Consider the following 15,573-nt stretch of genomic DNA (forward strand, 5'->3'; position numbering starts at 1 on the left):
GTTATATTCCGTGGATTTTAGAAGATTAAGGAGTGATTTTGTCGAAATTTTCAAGATATTACGGGGAACTGAATGGGTGGATAAAGACAAACTATTTCCGCTGGTTGGGGAGTCTAGAACTAGGGAACCTAGCTGAAAAATTAGAGCCAGGTCTTTCAGGAGTGAATTTACAAAACACTTCTACAGGCAAAGGTTGGTAGAAGTTTGGAACTCTCTTCCGCAAATGGCAATTGATGCGAGTTCAATTGTTAATTTTAAATCGGAGATTGATAGAATTTTGCTACCTAAAGGTATTCCGGGATTTGGGGCAAAGGCGGGTAGATGGAGTTAGGTCACAGATCAACCATGATCTCATTGAATGGCAGAACAGCCTCAAGGGGCTTAATGGCCGCCTCCTGATCCTGTGTTTCTTCCTATGGTCCTATGTGGCTCAGTGCAAAATGTTGTCTGATTTACATTCCTGTGAAGCACCTTGGGATGTTTTACTACATTACAGGCTCTATATAAATGCAAGTTATTGTTGTCTGATACAAGGCAGCTGATTGTTGCATCTGTCAGAGCTGCCCAAACATTGCAGAATGGTCCCAGGGATAAACAACTTCAGTGATGTGGAGAGAGTGGAGAAGCTGGGATTGTTCTCATTAGGGCAGAGAAGGTTAAGGGGAGATTTAATCAAGGTGTTCAAAATAATGAGTGGTTTTAATAGAGTAGATAGGGAGAAACTGGAGGTCGACTAATATTATATCTTTAGATATTACATGTATAGATGTTATATATCTATATTATATAGATGTTATAGTGGTTCACTAATGTCCATTTAGGGAAAGAAACCTGCCGTCCTTACCCGGTCTGGGCCTACATGTGACTCCAGTCCCACACCAATGTGGTTGACTCTGAACTGCCCTCTGAAGTGGACACTCAGTTTGTATCAAAACAATTACCAGCGGTTCAAGAAGAAGGCCCACCACCACCTTCTCAGGGCAACTAGCGATGGGCAATAAATGCCAGCCTTGCCAGCGAGGGCCACATCCCGAGAATGAATTGCCAAAAATTGAGCGAGTGTGTCGCTTCTCGACGTACATCGGAGCACCATTCTCAAACTGTACTGCAGTAATTAATGGCTGTTTTTACAGGTGGAGACTCCAATGAATGGCAAGTAGGATTGCTTGTTGCTGGGATCATATTGAGTGTTGAAGTGGCTGGATTCTTAATCTTCAAGTATGTGCGAAAGTAAGTGCAAAGGTTTAATTTTGCTTTTTTTTCCCAAATCTTTACTCCAATCTTCTCTCCTTAAATCAGTGATTGTTTCCCTCAGGTTGTAAGATCTGGATCACAGGCCACACACAGATTGCCCAACAGGGCTTTAGAAGTTGTAAGGCTTTTATTAAAGAGCTACAGTTTTAAAGCATAATCAGGTATTACATATGGTTTAAGCCGAGTACAATAGACATACAACCCGTGACAGTAGGAGCGATCTACGACTCCCGAATCGGAATGCCCCGACCGGACGGACGGGGAGGCAATACGGTGGTCTCGGATTGGGTGGATTCCTGCAGTCTGCTGCAGTGGCTACTTCCGTTGGGTCATCTCTCAAGCTGTTGGAGGTGTGAGGCCGTCAGCCACCTCAGAAGCTAAACTTGACCACGGTGTTAAGCCGTAGCCACCTTGGGGAAGCCTTCGCCCCTAACTGCCTGATTTCCTCTCTCCATCGTCTATACTTATAGTTATTTCGGTGGGCTGTCACCTGGGTGTCAATCATTTGATCCCCTATCCTATTGTCCAATTGTGAAGCGGGAAGGCAACCCTCGCCGTCCCTTTCTGCATGGCTGATGAGGCCTCCCTCTTATCTTTCTGAGGAATGTTTTGTTATGTTTTTTTAAGGACATTTTATGACTTTTTGGCTCCATTTTTGTCTATTATCCCACCACCCTGTGATGTTTTGCATTTTACGATTCCCTTATCACTTCTATTTGTCTTTTGATGCTTGATATTCAACATTGCTGGCATTTCTGCTATTTGTTCCCGGCTGCATGTTCTCAGTCTCTGTTCTAAGCATTAAAGCCCATCTTTGAATCTAACAGCTATTTCTTACAGGTGCAACACCAGATGCCACTCCCGTAAGTTTCCCTTGTGTCCCCTATGTTTTGGAGTGCGCCTTTCATAGCCCAGTATCGAGGTGAATGCTAAGGATACCCAAGGACCCCTCACTCTGCACACTAGCTGCTGGACTACATAAGAACATAAGAACATAAGAAATAGGAGCAGGAGTAGGCCAATCGGCCCCTCGAGCCTGCTCCACCATTCAATAAGATCATGGCTGATCTGATCCTAACCTCAAATCTTCTATCACTCTGCATCCACCCGAACCCATGTGATCTCCCGGGAGAGGCGAAAAACCAGATAAAGACCCAATGGCCAATTTGGGAGAAAAAAATCTGGGAAATTCCTCTCCGACCCATCTAGGCGATCGAAATTCTTCCAGGAGATCACTCTGTCCCTATATTTTCTACAGTACTTACCTTCTGTAAAGGCGATCTCCACCCCAGCCAGGAACAGGAATAAAACCATCTCCTGAAATCTAACAGAATTAGAACACAGTAGGAGCAGAACAAGGCTACACGGCCCCTGGGCCCGCTCCACTACCCACAGGGCCATGACCATTCCGAACCCAGACTCATTTCCAATTTCCTGCCCGCTCCCCGTAACCCTTTATTCCCTTTACTTCTAGGAAACTATCTATTTCTGTTTTAAATTTATTTAATGATGTAGCTTCCACAGCTTTCTGGGGCAGCAAATTCCACAAACCTACCACCCTCTGAGTGAAGAAGTTTCTCCTCATCTCAGTTTTGAATGAGCAGCCCCTTATTTTAAGATTATGCCCCCTAGTTCTAGTTTCACCCATCATTGGGAACATCAGATCACCTTGTGATTTGGCAAAGCTACAGTGACTACATCTTGATAAACAATTCATTGGCAGGGAAGCAATTGGGAAGTTCCGAGGATGTGAATAAATAACGGCACATTCATATGTTCTTCCTTACTCTCTCTGATTTTGATTTACAAAGATGATACCAGAACTGAGCGGTTATAACTATCAAGAAAGACTGAACAGGCTGGGGCTGTTTTTTCTAGAAAAGAGAAGGCTGAGGGGTGACCTGATAGAGGTCTTTAGATAATGAACTGGTTTGATAGAGAGGATGTTTCCATTTGTTGTGGAGACCAGAACTAGAGGCCATAAATATAAGATAGTCACTAATAAATCCAATCAGGAATTCAGGAGAAACTTTCTTTACCCAGAGAGTGATGAGAATGTGGAACTTGCTACCACAAGGAGTGGTTGAGGTGAGTAGCGTAGATGCTTTTAAGGGGAAGCTAGATAAGCACGTGAAGGAGAAAGGACTAAAAAGTTATGCTGATACAGTGAGATGAAGAGGGGTGGGTCAGTTAGGGGGAGATTTAACAGAGGAGTTCAAAATCATGAGGGGTTTTAATAGATTAAATAAGCAGCAACTGTTTCCACTGGCAGGAGGGTCGTTAACCAGAGGACACAGATTTACGGTCATTAGTAAAAAAGCCAGAGGGGTAGATGAGGAGAAATATTTCTACGCAGCGAGTTGTTGTGATCTGGAATGCACTGCCTGAAAGGGTGTTGGAAACAGACTCAATAGTAACTTTAAAAAGGGAATTGGATACATACTTGAAAAGGAATAATCTGCAGGGCTCTGGGAAAAGAGCAGTGGGGAGTGGGACTAATTGGCGAACTCTTACAAAGAGCCGACACAGGCATGTTGGGGCAAACGGCTTCCTTCTGTGCTGTGTGATTCTATGATTCTATGTGTGTGGACAGAAGCCATTTAAAGATAGATAGATAGATTTCTAGACACAAAAGGCATCAAGGGGTATGGGGAGAGTGCAGGAATATGGTATTGAGATAGAGGATAAGCCATAATCATATTCAATGGCGGAGCAGGCTTGAAAGGCCAAATGGCCTACTCCTGCTCCTATTTTTCTATGTTTTTACGTCCCTAAAGAGACAGTGCAGTAGTTGCTGTAACGTTACAGCGGGGTCTGTGTCTGTCCGGCACTGACACTCTGATATATGATAACCACAGTGCGATATTCTGCTATTTCAGGAGAAAGGCAGCGACTGAGGAGAGAGCTGCAGAGCCCAGTGACCTTGCAATGACCTACAATCCACTCTCCGTGAAGCACCAGGTACAGAAGTTGTTTGAACTTAGTCCGAAGCCTCAATCTCAGCGTGTAGACAACACGTGTCAGAGATTCCCAGTTCGGTTTCTCACGAATTTCTGCCTATGGTGTCAGCCGGGGCTCAGTGGGTTTAGAACTCACACTCGCTTCTGAATCAGAAGGTCGTGGGTTCGAGGTCCCACTCCAGAGACATGTGCCCCATAAGCCAGACCGACACTCCACGGTATCAGTAATGAAGGAGTGCTGCTCTTTCAGAGGTGCCGTCTTTCGGATGAGAAATTAAACTGAGGCCCCTGTCTCCCCTCTCAGGTGGGCATAAAAGACCCCAAGGTCACTATTTCTACGAAGAGCAGGCGAGTTCTCCCCGGTGACCTGGGGCCAATATTTCATCCTTAAACCAACACCACTAAAAAATCAGGTTATCTGGTCATTACCACTTTGCTGTTTGTGGGATCTTGCTGTATGCAAATTGTCTGCTGCATTTCCTACATTACAACAGTGACTATACTTCAAAAAAAATTGGCTGTAAAGCACTTTGGGATGTCCTGAGAGTGTGAATTATGGGACTGAGGTCTCTTGGAGTGGGACTTGAGCCCATAACATTCTAATCCATAGACGAGCAAGAGAGAGAGAGAGAGAGAGAGCTAAACCCAGTGAGCCATGGCTGACACTAGCGAGTCTATGCAATAATTTAACCCCATCAGCCCCGGTAAATGATGTGAGCATTGTGCTTCCCTTTTCTTTGTAGGATGCACAGAGCGTGGTGGTTGTTGACCCTAGGAACACAACCGGTGATGCACCTGGCGAGGTGGAGACACCAGCTCCCCGGGATCTTTCTGAAGGTCCGGCAGGAGGAGATGCTGGTCATGGACAACATGCCAAGCATGAGGACCTTCTCTACGCCAACATCAACTTGTTGAAGCTGGCCAACGGTGATGGGAGGGTGCACAGAGGTGAGGACACGGAGTACGCAGAGATCAAATTCCAGTAAAATTGAGCATGAAATAGGGGAAGGGGTGAACGGTCAGGGTTGAGGTGGGTTTGAAATTCCAGGTAACAACCTGCTGGGGGAGATATTGGAAGGAGGGAAGGGACCAAATGGTTTTGCGCTTGACATGATTGGGATGAACTGCTTGACCAGGGACAACTTGATGCTGACCCATTGGGTCAAGAGATTCAAAGGTCTGCCTCTCTCTGCACAAACACCTCACAGGCACAGTCATCAAATGTGATGGGTGGAGGTGGTGATATGAGCTCACTGTGTGGAGTCAGGGAATTCTATGGCCCAGGAGGAGGCCATATGGCCTATTGCACCTGAAAGAGGTATCCCCTTCAGTCCCGTTCCTCCACCCATTGCCCCATTCGACCCATCACATCTGTGCTAGCTCGTGGAAAGAGCTACCCCATTAGACCCAATCCCTGGCCCTTCCCACATTCGGCCCATCTCCCCCTGTGCTAGCTCTCTGAAAGAACGCTCCCCTTAGTCCCAATCCCCTGCCCTTTCCCCATACTTTAAAAAAATGTTCCTACTTCAAATATTTCTCCAGTTACCTTTTAAAATATATTCTGGATTCTGCCTCACCCAGTGTTCCTGGCCGGACATTGTGCATCCCAACAACCCTTTGCATAAAGACAGTCTCTCCGAACATCTGATCAGTGTGCATTCCACAAAGGGAAGTAGAGATGAGAGAGGCCATTCTATCCATGTAGATAATGGTTCCAAATAAACACTGGGATCCTCCGTCACACCATCCCCCCCGCCTCGTGAAGGTTTATGACCCCTCTCCATGACCTGGATCCAATCCCAGGTTGCGATCGCTCTCTGTGAATTAGTTAAGTCCTGAAATTCTCGCTTTCCACCGCTCCGCCATTGGCGGGCGTTCCTTCAGCCACCTAGGCTCTAAGCTCTGGAATTCCCCCCCTAACCTTCTCCACCTCTCTCCTCCTTTAAGAAGCTTCTTAAAACCTAACTCTTTTACCAAGCGTTTATTCACCTGTCCTAATATCTCCTTCCATGGCTTGGTGTCAAACTTTTGTCTGAATTAACGCTCCTGTGAACCCCCCTTAGGGATGTTTTACTTTGTGAGAGGCACGATATAAATGCAAGTTGTTGTTGTATCTTTGATATTGGCAGAGTGCTAATGGAACCAAGGAGGGTCCTTCAACAGGACAATAAATGCGTTGCATGCCAACAAATAAGCATGCCCTTTGAACCACCAGCCCTGGTGTGTGGCCACATCATAACCGAGGCACTGCCTTACTGTGTGCAGCCAACATGGCCAAATAGTACTGACCAGAAATGTGGTGCCACTCAACTTTGAAATCAGATCTAAATGTTATTTCTGATTATTGCACCTTTCCTATGCTGTGATAGATTGCAAGAAACTTATGGGTTATGTATATTATTACATTTATTAACACAAGGGATTAAAATGCTCAAACTGTAATGTACAAATATATCTGTATTAAACATCTTTCATTTGTGCACAATTCGTGTCTCCTAAACGTTACTTCCTATTGTCGTATTTCACCCCCACATTATGAAAATTCCTCTGTCCACATTTATAATGGAAACTTGCTATGTAAACATGTCATGCTGTAATTGTACCCCCCTACCATTGGCAGCGCTGTACTGTCACAGTTTTGTATCCCAGAGGAAATCATCCCACTGTGTTTACGATATTATTAACGCACAGGGAACAGGGAGAATCTTCCGGCTGCGTTTTTTTATTCGTTAATGGGAAGTAGGGGTCGCTGGCAAGGCCAGCAATTATTGGCCATCCTTAATTGTCTTTGAGAAGGTGGTGGTGAGCCGCATTCTTGAACTGCTGCAGTCTGTGTGGTAGAGGTACTCCCACAGTGCTGTTAGGGAGGGAGTTCCAGGATTTTGACCCAGCGACGATGAAGGATTGGCGATATATTTCCAAGTCAGGATGGTGTGTGACTTGGAGGGGAACTTGGAGGTGGTGGTGTTCCCATGCGCCTGCTGCCCTTGTCCTTCTGGGTGGCTGAGCTCGCGGGTTTGAGAGGTGCTGTCGGAAAAGCCTTGGCGAGATGCTGCAGTGCATCTTCTAGATGATGCACACTGCAGACATGGTGCACCGGTGGTGGAGGGAGTGAATGTTTAAGGTGGTGGATGGGGTGCCAATCAAGTGGGCTGCTTTGTCCTGGATGGTGTGGAGCTTCTTGAGTGTTGTTGGAGCTGCACTCATCCAGGCAAGTGGAGAGTATACCTTCACACTTCTACTTGTGCCTTGTAGATGGTGGAAAGGCTTTGGGGAGTCAGGAGGTGAGATACCCGCTGCAGAATACCCAGCCTCTGAACTGTTCTTGTAGCCACAGTATTTATATGGCTGGTCCAGTTAAGTTTCTGGTCAATGGTGACCCCCAGGATGTTGTTGGTGGGGGAATTCGATGGTGGTAATCCTGTTCAATGTCAAGGGGAGGTGGTTAGACCCTTGTTGGCGATCTCCATTGCCATTTACTTGTGTGGCACGAATGTTACCACTTATCAGCCCAAGCCTGAATGGTGTCCAGCTCTTGCTGCATGCGGGCATGAACTGCTTCATTATCTGAGGAGTTGCGAATGGAATTGAACACTGCAATCATCAGCAAACATCCCCATTTCTGACCCTATGATGAAGGGAAAGTCATTGATGAAGCAGCTGAAGATAGTTGGGCCTCGGACACTGCCCTGAGGAACTCCTGCAGCGATGTCCTGCGGCTGAGATGATTGACCTCCAACAACCACAACCATCTTCCTTTGTGCTAAGTACGACTCCAGCCAGTACAGAGTTTTCCCCCCCGATTCTCATTGACTTCAGTTTTAGTAGGGCTCCTTGATGCCACACTCAGTCAAATGCTGCCCTGATGTCGAGGGCAGTCACTCTCACCTCACCTCTGGAATTCAGCTCTTTTGTCCATGTTGGAACCAAGGCTGCAATGAGGTCTGGTGGAACCCAAACTGATTGATGGGCAGGTTATTGATGGGTAAGTGCTTGATAGTACAGTTGACAACACCTTCCTTCACTTTGCTGATGATTGGGCGTAGACTGCAGGGGCGGTAATTGGCCGGATTGAATTTGTCCTTCTTTTGGTGGCCAGGACATACCTGGGCAGTTTTCCACATTGTCGGATAGAGGCCAATGTTGTAGCTGTACTGGAGCAGCTTAGCTAGAGGTGTGGCTAGTTCTGGAGCACAAGTCTTCAGCACGACAGCCAGGGTGTTGTCTATGCCCATCACCTTTGCTATATCCAGTGCACTCAGCCATTTCTTGATATCACATGGAGTGAATTGAACTGGCTGAAGACTAGTTTCTGTGGTGGTGGGGACCTTAGGAGGAGGTCAAGATGGATCACCCACTTGGCACAACTGGCTGAAGATGGTTGAAAATGCTTCAGACTTGTCTTTTGCACTCACGTGCTGGGCTCCACCATCATTGAGGATGGGGACATTCATGGAGCCTCCTCCTCCCGTTTGTTGCTTAATTGTCCACCACCATTCACGACTGGATGTGACAGGACTGCAGAGCTTTGATCTGATTTGTTGCTTGTGGAATCGCTTAGCCCTGTCTATAGCATACTGCCTCTGCTGTTGAGCATGTATGTAGTCCTATATTGTAGCTGCACCAGGTTGGCACCTCATTTTTAATTATGCCTGGCATGCTCTTCTACACTCTTCTACACTCCTCATTGAACCACTGTTTGTCCTCTGGCTTTATGGTACTGGTAGAGTGAGGGATACGTGTTTACGATGTTGTTAAGATACAGGGTCCAGGGGGGAATCTTCCTTCCGTTTCAACTTGAGGGCAGGGCCAGGACTTGCTGTGAGGCCGTTCCCCACCACCCCCACCCCCCCCCGGCCCCGCCATGTTGGTTTGGTTGGACCTGCTCAAACATACTGGTCTTACACACAAAAGTGGGCACGTAAAACAACTATTGACGGGCTGCCCAGTGGCGCTGGAATAGAAAACCCGGCAAGGGTCGCAGGAGAGAATGGGGGAACAGTTGAATAAACATCCTCCTGCTCCCAAACACAGTCGAAACTTCACGTCAAAGGCAGCCCAGCTTTGAGCAGAACTATTGTCACAGTGTCAGGACAAAAAGGGTTGACAGTTTGCTTATAGCGCAAGACAAAGTGTTGTTTTCTCACTAGTTCCCCGCTCCTGGTTTTACTCTATCAAAACCCCTCATGATGTTGAATGGCTCTGTTAAATTTCCCCTTAACTGGCCTAACTGGTCCATGCCGGTGTTTCTGCTCCACACGATCCTTCTCCCACCCCTCTACATCTCACCCTATCAGCATAACCTTCCATTCCTTTCTCCCTCATGTGTTTATCGAGCTTCCCCTTAAATGTATCTACGCTATTCACCTCAACAACTCCTTGTGGTAGCGAGTTCCACACTTTCATCACTCTCTGGGTAAAGAAACTTTCTCCTGAATTCCCTATTGGATTTATTAGTGACTGTCTTGTATTTATAGCCTCTCGTCTGGCCTCTGCCATAACCCCGTCATAATCTTAAAGACCTCTATCAGGTCACCCCTCAGCCTTTTCTTTTCTAGAGAAAGGAACCCCAGCCTGTTCAGTCTTTCCTGATCATTTTACCATTCAGTTCTTGTATCATTCTAGTAAATCTAAATAAAAGAGAGAAAAATAGAACATATGAATGTGCAGTTATTTATTCACATCCTCGGGACATCCCAACATGCTTCCCAGCCACTGAATTGTTATCAAGGTGTAGTCATGATGGTTTTTTTTGAATCACAAGGTGACCTGGTACAATCCAGCAGCTAGCGTGCAGAGTGAGGGACCTCTGGATCTCGTTAGCATTTATCTCGATACTAGGCCATGAAAGGCACACTCCAGATCGTAGGGGAGACATGGACCACTTATGGGAGTAGCATCTGCTGCTGAACCTGAGGGAAACAGTCAATGTCTTAAGGAGTGAAGATTGAAGTAAAGGTTTTGAAAAAAAAAACTAAGTGCACTTACTTTTGCACCTATTTGAAGATTATGAATCCAACCATTTCAAAAATCAAAATGATATCAACTGCAAGCATTCCGACTTTCCATTCATTAGAGTCTCCACCTGTAAAAACAGCCATTAATTACTGCAGTACAGTTTGAGAACGGTGCTCCGATGTACCCCGAGAAGCGACACATTCACTCAATTTTTGACAATTCATTCTTGGGTTGTGGGTGTCGCTGGCAAGGGCGGCATTTATTGCCCATCGCTGGTTGCTCCTTGAGGAGGTGGTGGTGGGCCTTCTTGAACTGTTGGTAGCGGGTTTGATACAAACTGAGCGTCCTCTTCAGAGGGCAGTTAAGAGTCAACCAGGTTGGTGTGTGACAGGAGTCACATGTAGGCCCAGACCAGGTAAGGACGGCAGGTTTCCTTCCCTAAAGGGACATTAGTGAACCACCTTATATATGTAACATTTACATATATAACATCTATATGTGTAACTTCTGAAGATGTCATGTTAGTCGACCTCCAGTTTCTCCCTATCTACTCTAACATAACCACTCTTTATTTTGAGCACCTCTAATAAATCTCCCCTTAATCTTCTCTGCTCTAAGGAGAACAATCCTAGATTCTCCAGTCTCTACACATCACTGAAGTCCCTTATCCCTGGGACCATTCTGCAATGTTTGGGCAGCTCTGACTGATGCAACAATCAGCTGCCTTGTATCAGACAACAATAACTTGCATTTATATAGAGCCTGTAATGTAGTAAAACATCCCAAGGTGCTTCACAGGAGCGTAAATTAGACAAAATTTTACAGCGAGCCACATAGGACCATAGGAAGGGGTATAGGATCAGGAGGAGGTCATTCGAGCCTCTTCTGCCATTCAATGGCTCATCTGTGGCCTAACTCCATATACCAGCAGAAATAGTTTCTCTCTATCCACCCTATCAGTTCCCCTTAACATCTTGAAAACTTCGACCAAATCACCCCTTAACCTTCTAAAATCCAGGGAATATAACGTTAGTTTGTGTAATCTCTCCTCGTAATTTAACTGTTGGATTCCAAGTAGCAATCGGGTAAATCTACGCTACACTCCTTCCAAGGCCAATATATCCTTCCTAAGGTGTGGTGCCCAGAACGGAACACAGTACTCCAATACAACACTAGCTTGTGTAATTTATTTTCATTTTCAATTGACCCCAGCCTCAACACCTTTTTGGGGGCGTAAGTGCCAGATTTCCACGACCCTTTGTGTGAAGAAGCGCTTCCTGACATCACCCCTGAACAGCCTAGCTCTAACTTTAAGGTTATGCCCCCTCCCCCACCAGAGGAAATAGTTGCTCTCTACCTGCCCTATCACATTTTAAGGAAGTGCCCTTACCACATATCGCATTAGGACAGGTGAGAGGTAGGGTGCAAGGGTCGTCTTAAAGGAGATAGAGAGAGAGAGGTAGAGAGGTTGAGGGAGGGAATTCCAGAGTTGGGGAACTAAGTGGCTGAACGGAGAGTGATCCCGAGAGGTGCTCTCAACTTTGACCCACAGGTACACCTTGAACATGGCTTCTCCATGCTGGTTTCTAACCGATCATAAGGCCGTCGCTTCCTCCTCACCCTGGCGTCCAAGCAGGGTCAGGGAGCCAGTCACCAGCTGCCCACCGCTGCTCTGCCATGCCACGACATGGCCACTCGATTGGTTTCCACTGATGTCGGCGAGGGGGAGATGCCAGGTGAGGTCTCCGGGTGGGTTGGATCTGGCCGTCCGAGTGCGCTCTGACTCGGGGGAAATCTCTGGCTTACCTAAGGGAGTAAGAACAACAAATTAGGCAACATCATAGCATCATTAAACCATGAGATAGAACATCACACTGAAACCCTCATCCATGCCTTTGCTACCTCTAGACTTGACTATTCCAGAGAACTCCTGGCCGGCCCCCCATCTTCCATTCTCCATAAACTTGATCATCCAAAGCTCTGCTGCCCGTGTCTGAACTCGCATAAGTCCTGTTCACCCATCACCCCCTGTTGCTCAATGACCTACATTGGCTCCTGGACCAGCAACGCCTTGATTTTAAAATTCTCCTCCTCATATTCAAATCACTCCCAGGCCTCGCCCCCTCCCCCCCACCACCCACCCCCCCATCTCTGTTACCTCCTCCAGCCCTACATCCCTCCTCGATCTCCAGGCTCCTCCAGTTCTGGCCTCCTGAGTTTGGTGGGAGGTTGTAATTACAGCGTGACATTTACAAAGGCAGTGTCTATTTTAAGTGTGGACACTGGACACAACAGGAAAAGTGGACACTGGAAAGGTGATGATAGGAGTTACTGTAGGAATTGACGAATTCCTAACTAATAACTGAGGTCGACCCAGGAGCTCAATCAAACAGGTCTTTAATGTAAGACTAAACAAGTTCAAACAGTTTGTTGAGATTGATACAGGAGAACCACGAAAACAGGTCTTAACAAGATGGAGATTCCACGAGGACTGCCTGGGCAGTCACGTGGTTTGCAACGTGACGTCATCGCGTTTGCCCGCGTTTTCCCGCGCTCTTAAAGGGGCCACGCCCCGTACATACAAACACTGTATACAAAACACAGTAATGTCTAACACAATGGTACAGGCTTTAGGCTGGTGTTAGAACATCATTAAAGGGAATTATATACAGTTGCCCAGAGTCATTCAGTGGCTCCGCCACATGCGCCCCCCAAGAATTCGCTTTAACGGACAAAGTCAAACAGTGAGGGGGTCTGATGAGCCTGTCGGAACGACTCCTGTACTCCTGAGGTGGAGGCTGTTGGGCGGCTGGCGGTCTGGCGGGCGGTTGCACTTGGTCTGCTGTAACGGCGATGGGTGGCCGACCTCGTCTCGGCGGTTGTGCTGTCTCGACGGGGCGGTCGAGGTCCAAATGTGCTGGCTTTAAGCGATCGACCGAGATGTGGTCCGGTTTACCACCGACATCTACCGTGAAGGTTTTCTCCCCTGCCTCCAACACGCGGAAGGGACCAGTATATGGGGCCTTGAGTGGATCCCTATGAGCATCATGGTGAATAAAGATGTACTCCGCCTTGTGAAGCTCCGGGGAACGTGCGAACTCTGCAGCCCGTGGTGCAAAGTGGGCACCGGTGTGAAGCAGCTGGCCACCTCCTGGTGACTAGTAAGCTGGTCAGACGCGGACCATGGCTTTTTCGATGATGGCAAGAAATCCCCCGGGACTCGCAGCGGCTGACTGTACACCAGCTCCGCTGATGAAGAGTGAAGGTCTTCTTTGGGGGCCGTGCGAAGGCCCAACAGGACCCACGGTAGCTTGCCTGCCCATCCAGCATCCTGAAGGCTGGCCCTCAGGGCGGCTTTGAGTGATCAGTGGAAGCATTCACAGAGGCCATTCGCCTGTGGGTGGTAGGCTGTGGTGCGGTGTAATTTGACACTGAGCCCTTGGGCCACTGCATTCCAGAGTTCAGAGGAAAACGGTGGTCCTCTGTCAGAAGAAATATCCGCGGGCACCCCGAAACGGGCGACCCAGGTGGAAATGAACGCCCTGGCCACATCTGCCGAAGCAGTGGATGACAGGGGAACCGCCTCCGGCCATCTGGTGGTGCGGTCAACCATGGTCAGGATGTGTGAAAAACCATGGGAGGGTGGGAGTGGTCCTACCAGGTCCACATTGACATGGTCAAAACATCGCTCCGGAACCGTGAAGGTGGCCAACGGAGCTTTGACGTGGCGCTATACTTTGGCCTTTTGGCAGACCACGCAGGCATTGGCCCAGTCGCGGATATCCTTGTGCATGCCATGCCAAATGAATTTTGCTGACATCAGCTTCTGTGAGGCCTTCATTCCTGGGTGTGACAACCCATATATGGCGTCGAACACTTTACGGCGCCAGACGACCGGCACGACCAGGCGAGGGTCCCGGACGGAGACGTCACACAACAGCGTGGTACCTGCCGAATGAAACTTGCCATTGGCCAACCGGAGGCCAGTGACGGTCGTTCTGCAGGCCTGGACTTCTGGGTCCGAGGCTTGGTCCGCTGCCATAAGGGCGTAATCGATGCCCAAATGAACCGTATTGACGGTCGCGCGGGAGAAGCAGTCTGCCACCATGTTGTCCTTACCGGCCACATGCTGTATATCCGTGGTGAATTTGGATATGTTGGTCAGTTGACATTGCTGTTTGGATGACCACGGTTCGGCGGTCTTGGCCATGGCAAAAGTTAGTGGCTTATGGTGTACAAAGGCGGTGAAAGGACGTCCTTTCAGGAGGAAGCGAAAATGGCGGATGGCCAGAAAAAGGGCGAGCAACTCCCGGTCGAACGTGCTGTATGTTCTCTCGGTCCACCGTAGTTGACGGCTGAAGAATGCCAACGGCTGCCACGTCCCGTTCACCCACTGCTCTTGCACGGCGCCGATTGCGTAGTCTGACACGTCGGTGGTGAGGGCGATGGTGGCTCCTGGCAGCGGGTGCGCCAGCATGGTCGCGTTGGCTAAGGTGCTTTTGGTGTTGGCGAACGCTCGGGCCATGTCGTCCGTCCAGTCTACCGGGTTCTTGCCAGTCTTGCCCTTGAGGGCCTCGTACAGGGGCTGCATGAGTAGTGCTGCCTTAGGCACGAAACGGTGGTAAAAGTTTACCATGCCTAGGAATTCCTGCAGGGCCTTAATGTTTTGCAGGCGTGGAAAGCATATCACCACCTCAACCTTCGCTTGTAAAGGAACCGCTCCCTCTGCGGTGATGCCATGCCCCAGGAAATCAATTTGGTGCAGGCCAAACTGACACTTGGTCGGGTTGATAATCAGGCTGTGTTGGCTGAGGCGGCGAAAAAGGGTGCATAGGTGACAGATATGCTCTTCTTTAGTATGACTGGCAATGAGAATATCGTCCAGGTAGACGAAGAGGAACTTGAGGTCCCGTAGCACGGAGTCCATCAGGCGTTGGAAAGCCTGGGCGGCGTTCTTTAACCCAAACGGCATTTGCATAAACTCGGAGAGGCCGAATGGGGTGATGACTGCGGCCTTCTGGACGTCCTGTGGGTGCACTGGGACCTGGTGGTAGCCCCGTACGAGGTCAACTTTCGAGAAGATGGTGCTCCCTGCCAAATGGGCAGAGAAATCCTGGATGTGGGGGATCGGGTACCAATCAGGAGTGGTGGCGTCGTTTAGGCGTCGATAGTAGCCGCATGGTCGCCATCCGCCGCCAGGCTTCGGGACGATATGGAGGGGTGAAGACCAGGGACTATTCGACCGGCGGATAATCCCTAACCATTCCATGGTCGCGAACTCCGCATTCGCGACCGCCAGCTTGCCAGATTCCAGGCGCCGGGCTCACGCGTAGACCGGGGGGCCGTTGGCGGTGTGATATGCCTATCAATTCATCCAATGAAAAGCGATGAGTTAAGACAG

The 15,573-nt window shown here is 48.4% G+C and overlaps 1 protein-coding gene across 4 annotated transcripts in view; it reads left to right on the plus strand.

The window, feature by feature from the left end:
- The window catches only part of LOC147114198 (myelin-associated glycoprotein-like), a 44,654-nt gene extending 37,955 nt beyond the window's left edge, over nt 1–6,699 (plus strand). For 3 of the 4 annotated variants that reach the window (XM_085995861.1, XM_085995863.1, XM_085995864.1), the window contains 3 exons: nt 1,134–1,230; nt 4,134–4,215; nt 4,958–6,699. In XM_085995861.1, coding sequence (XP_085851987.1) covers nt 1,134–1,230; nt 4,134–4,215; nt 4,958–5,200 — 422 coding nt within the window. In that variant the 3' untranslated portion in view covers nt 5,201–6,699. The remainder of the gene's footprint in view (nt 1–1,133; nt 1,231–4,133; nt 4,216–4,957) is intronic. The other variant, XM_085995862.1, reaches the window with a different exon arrangement.
- Nucleotides 6,700–15,573: the final 8,874 nt, after the last annotated feature.

Source organism: Somniosus microcephalus, chromosome 8, assembly GCF_052327205.1.
Source record: "Somniosus microcephalus isolate GS21.2 chromosome 8, FLI_Smic_1.0, whole genome shotgun sequence".
In the NCBI taxonomy this organism is placed as follows: Eukaryota; Metazoa; Chordata; class Chondrichthyes; order Squaliformes; family Somniosidae; genus Somniosus; species Somniosus microcephalus.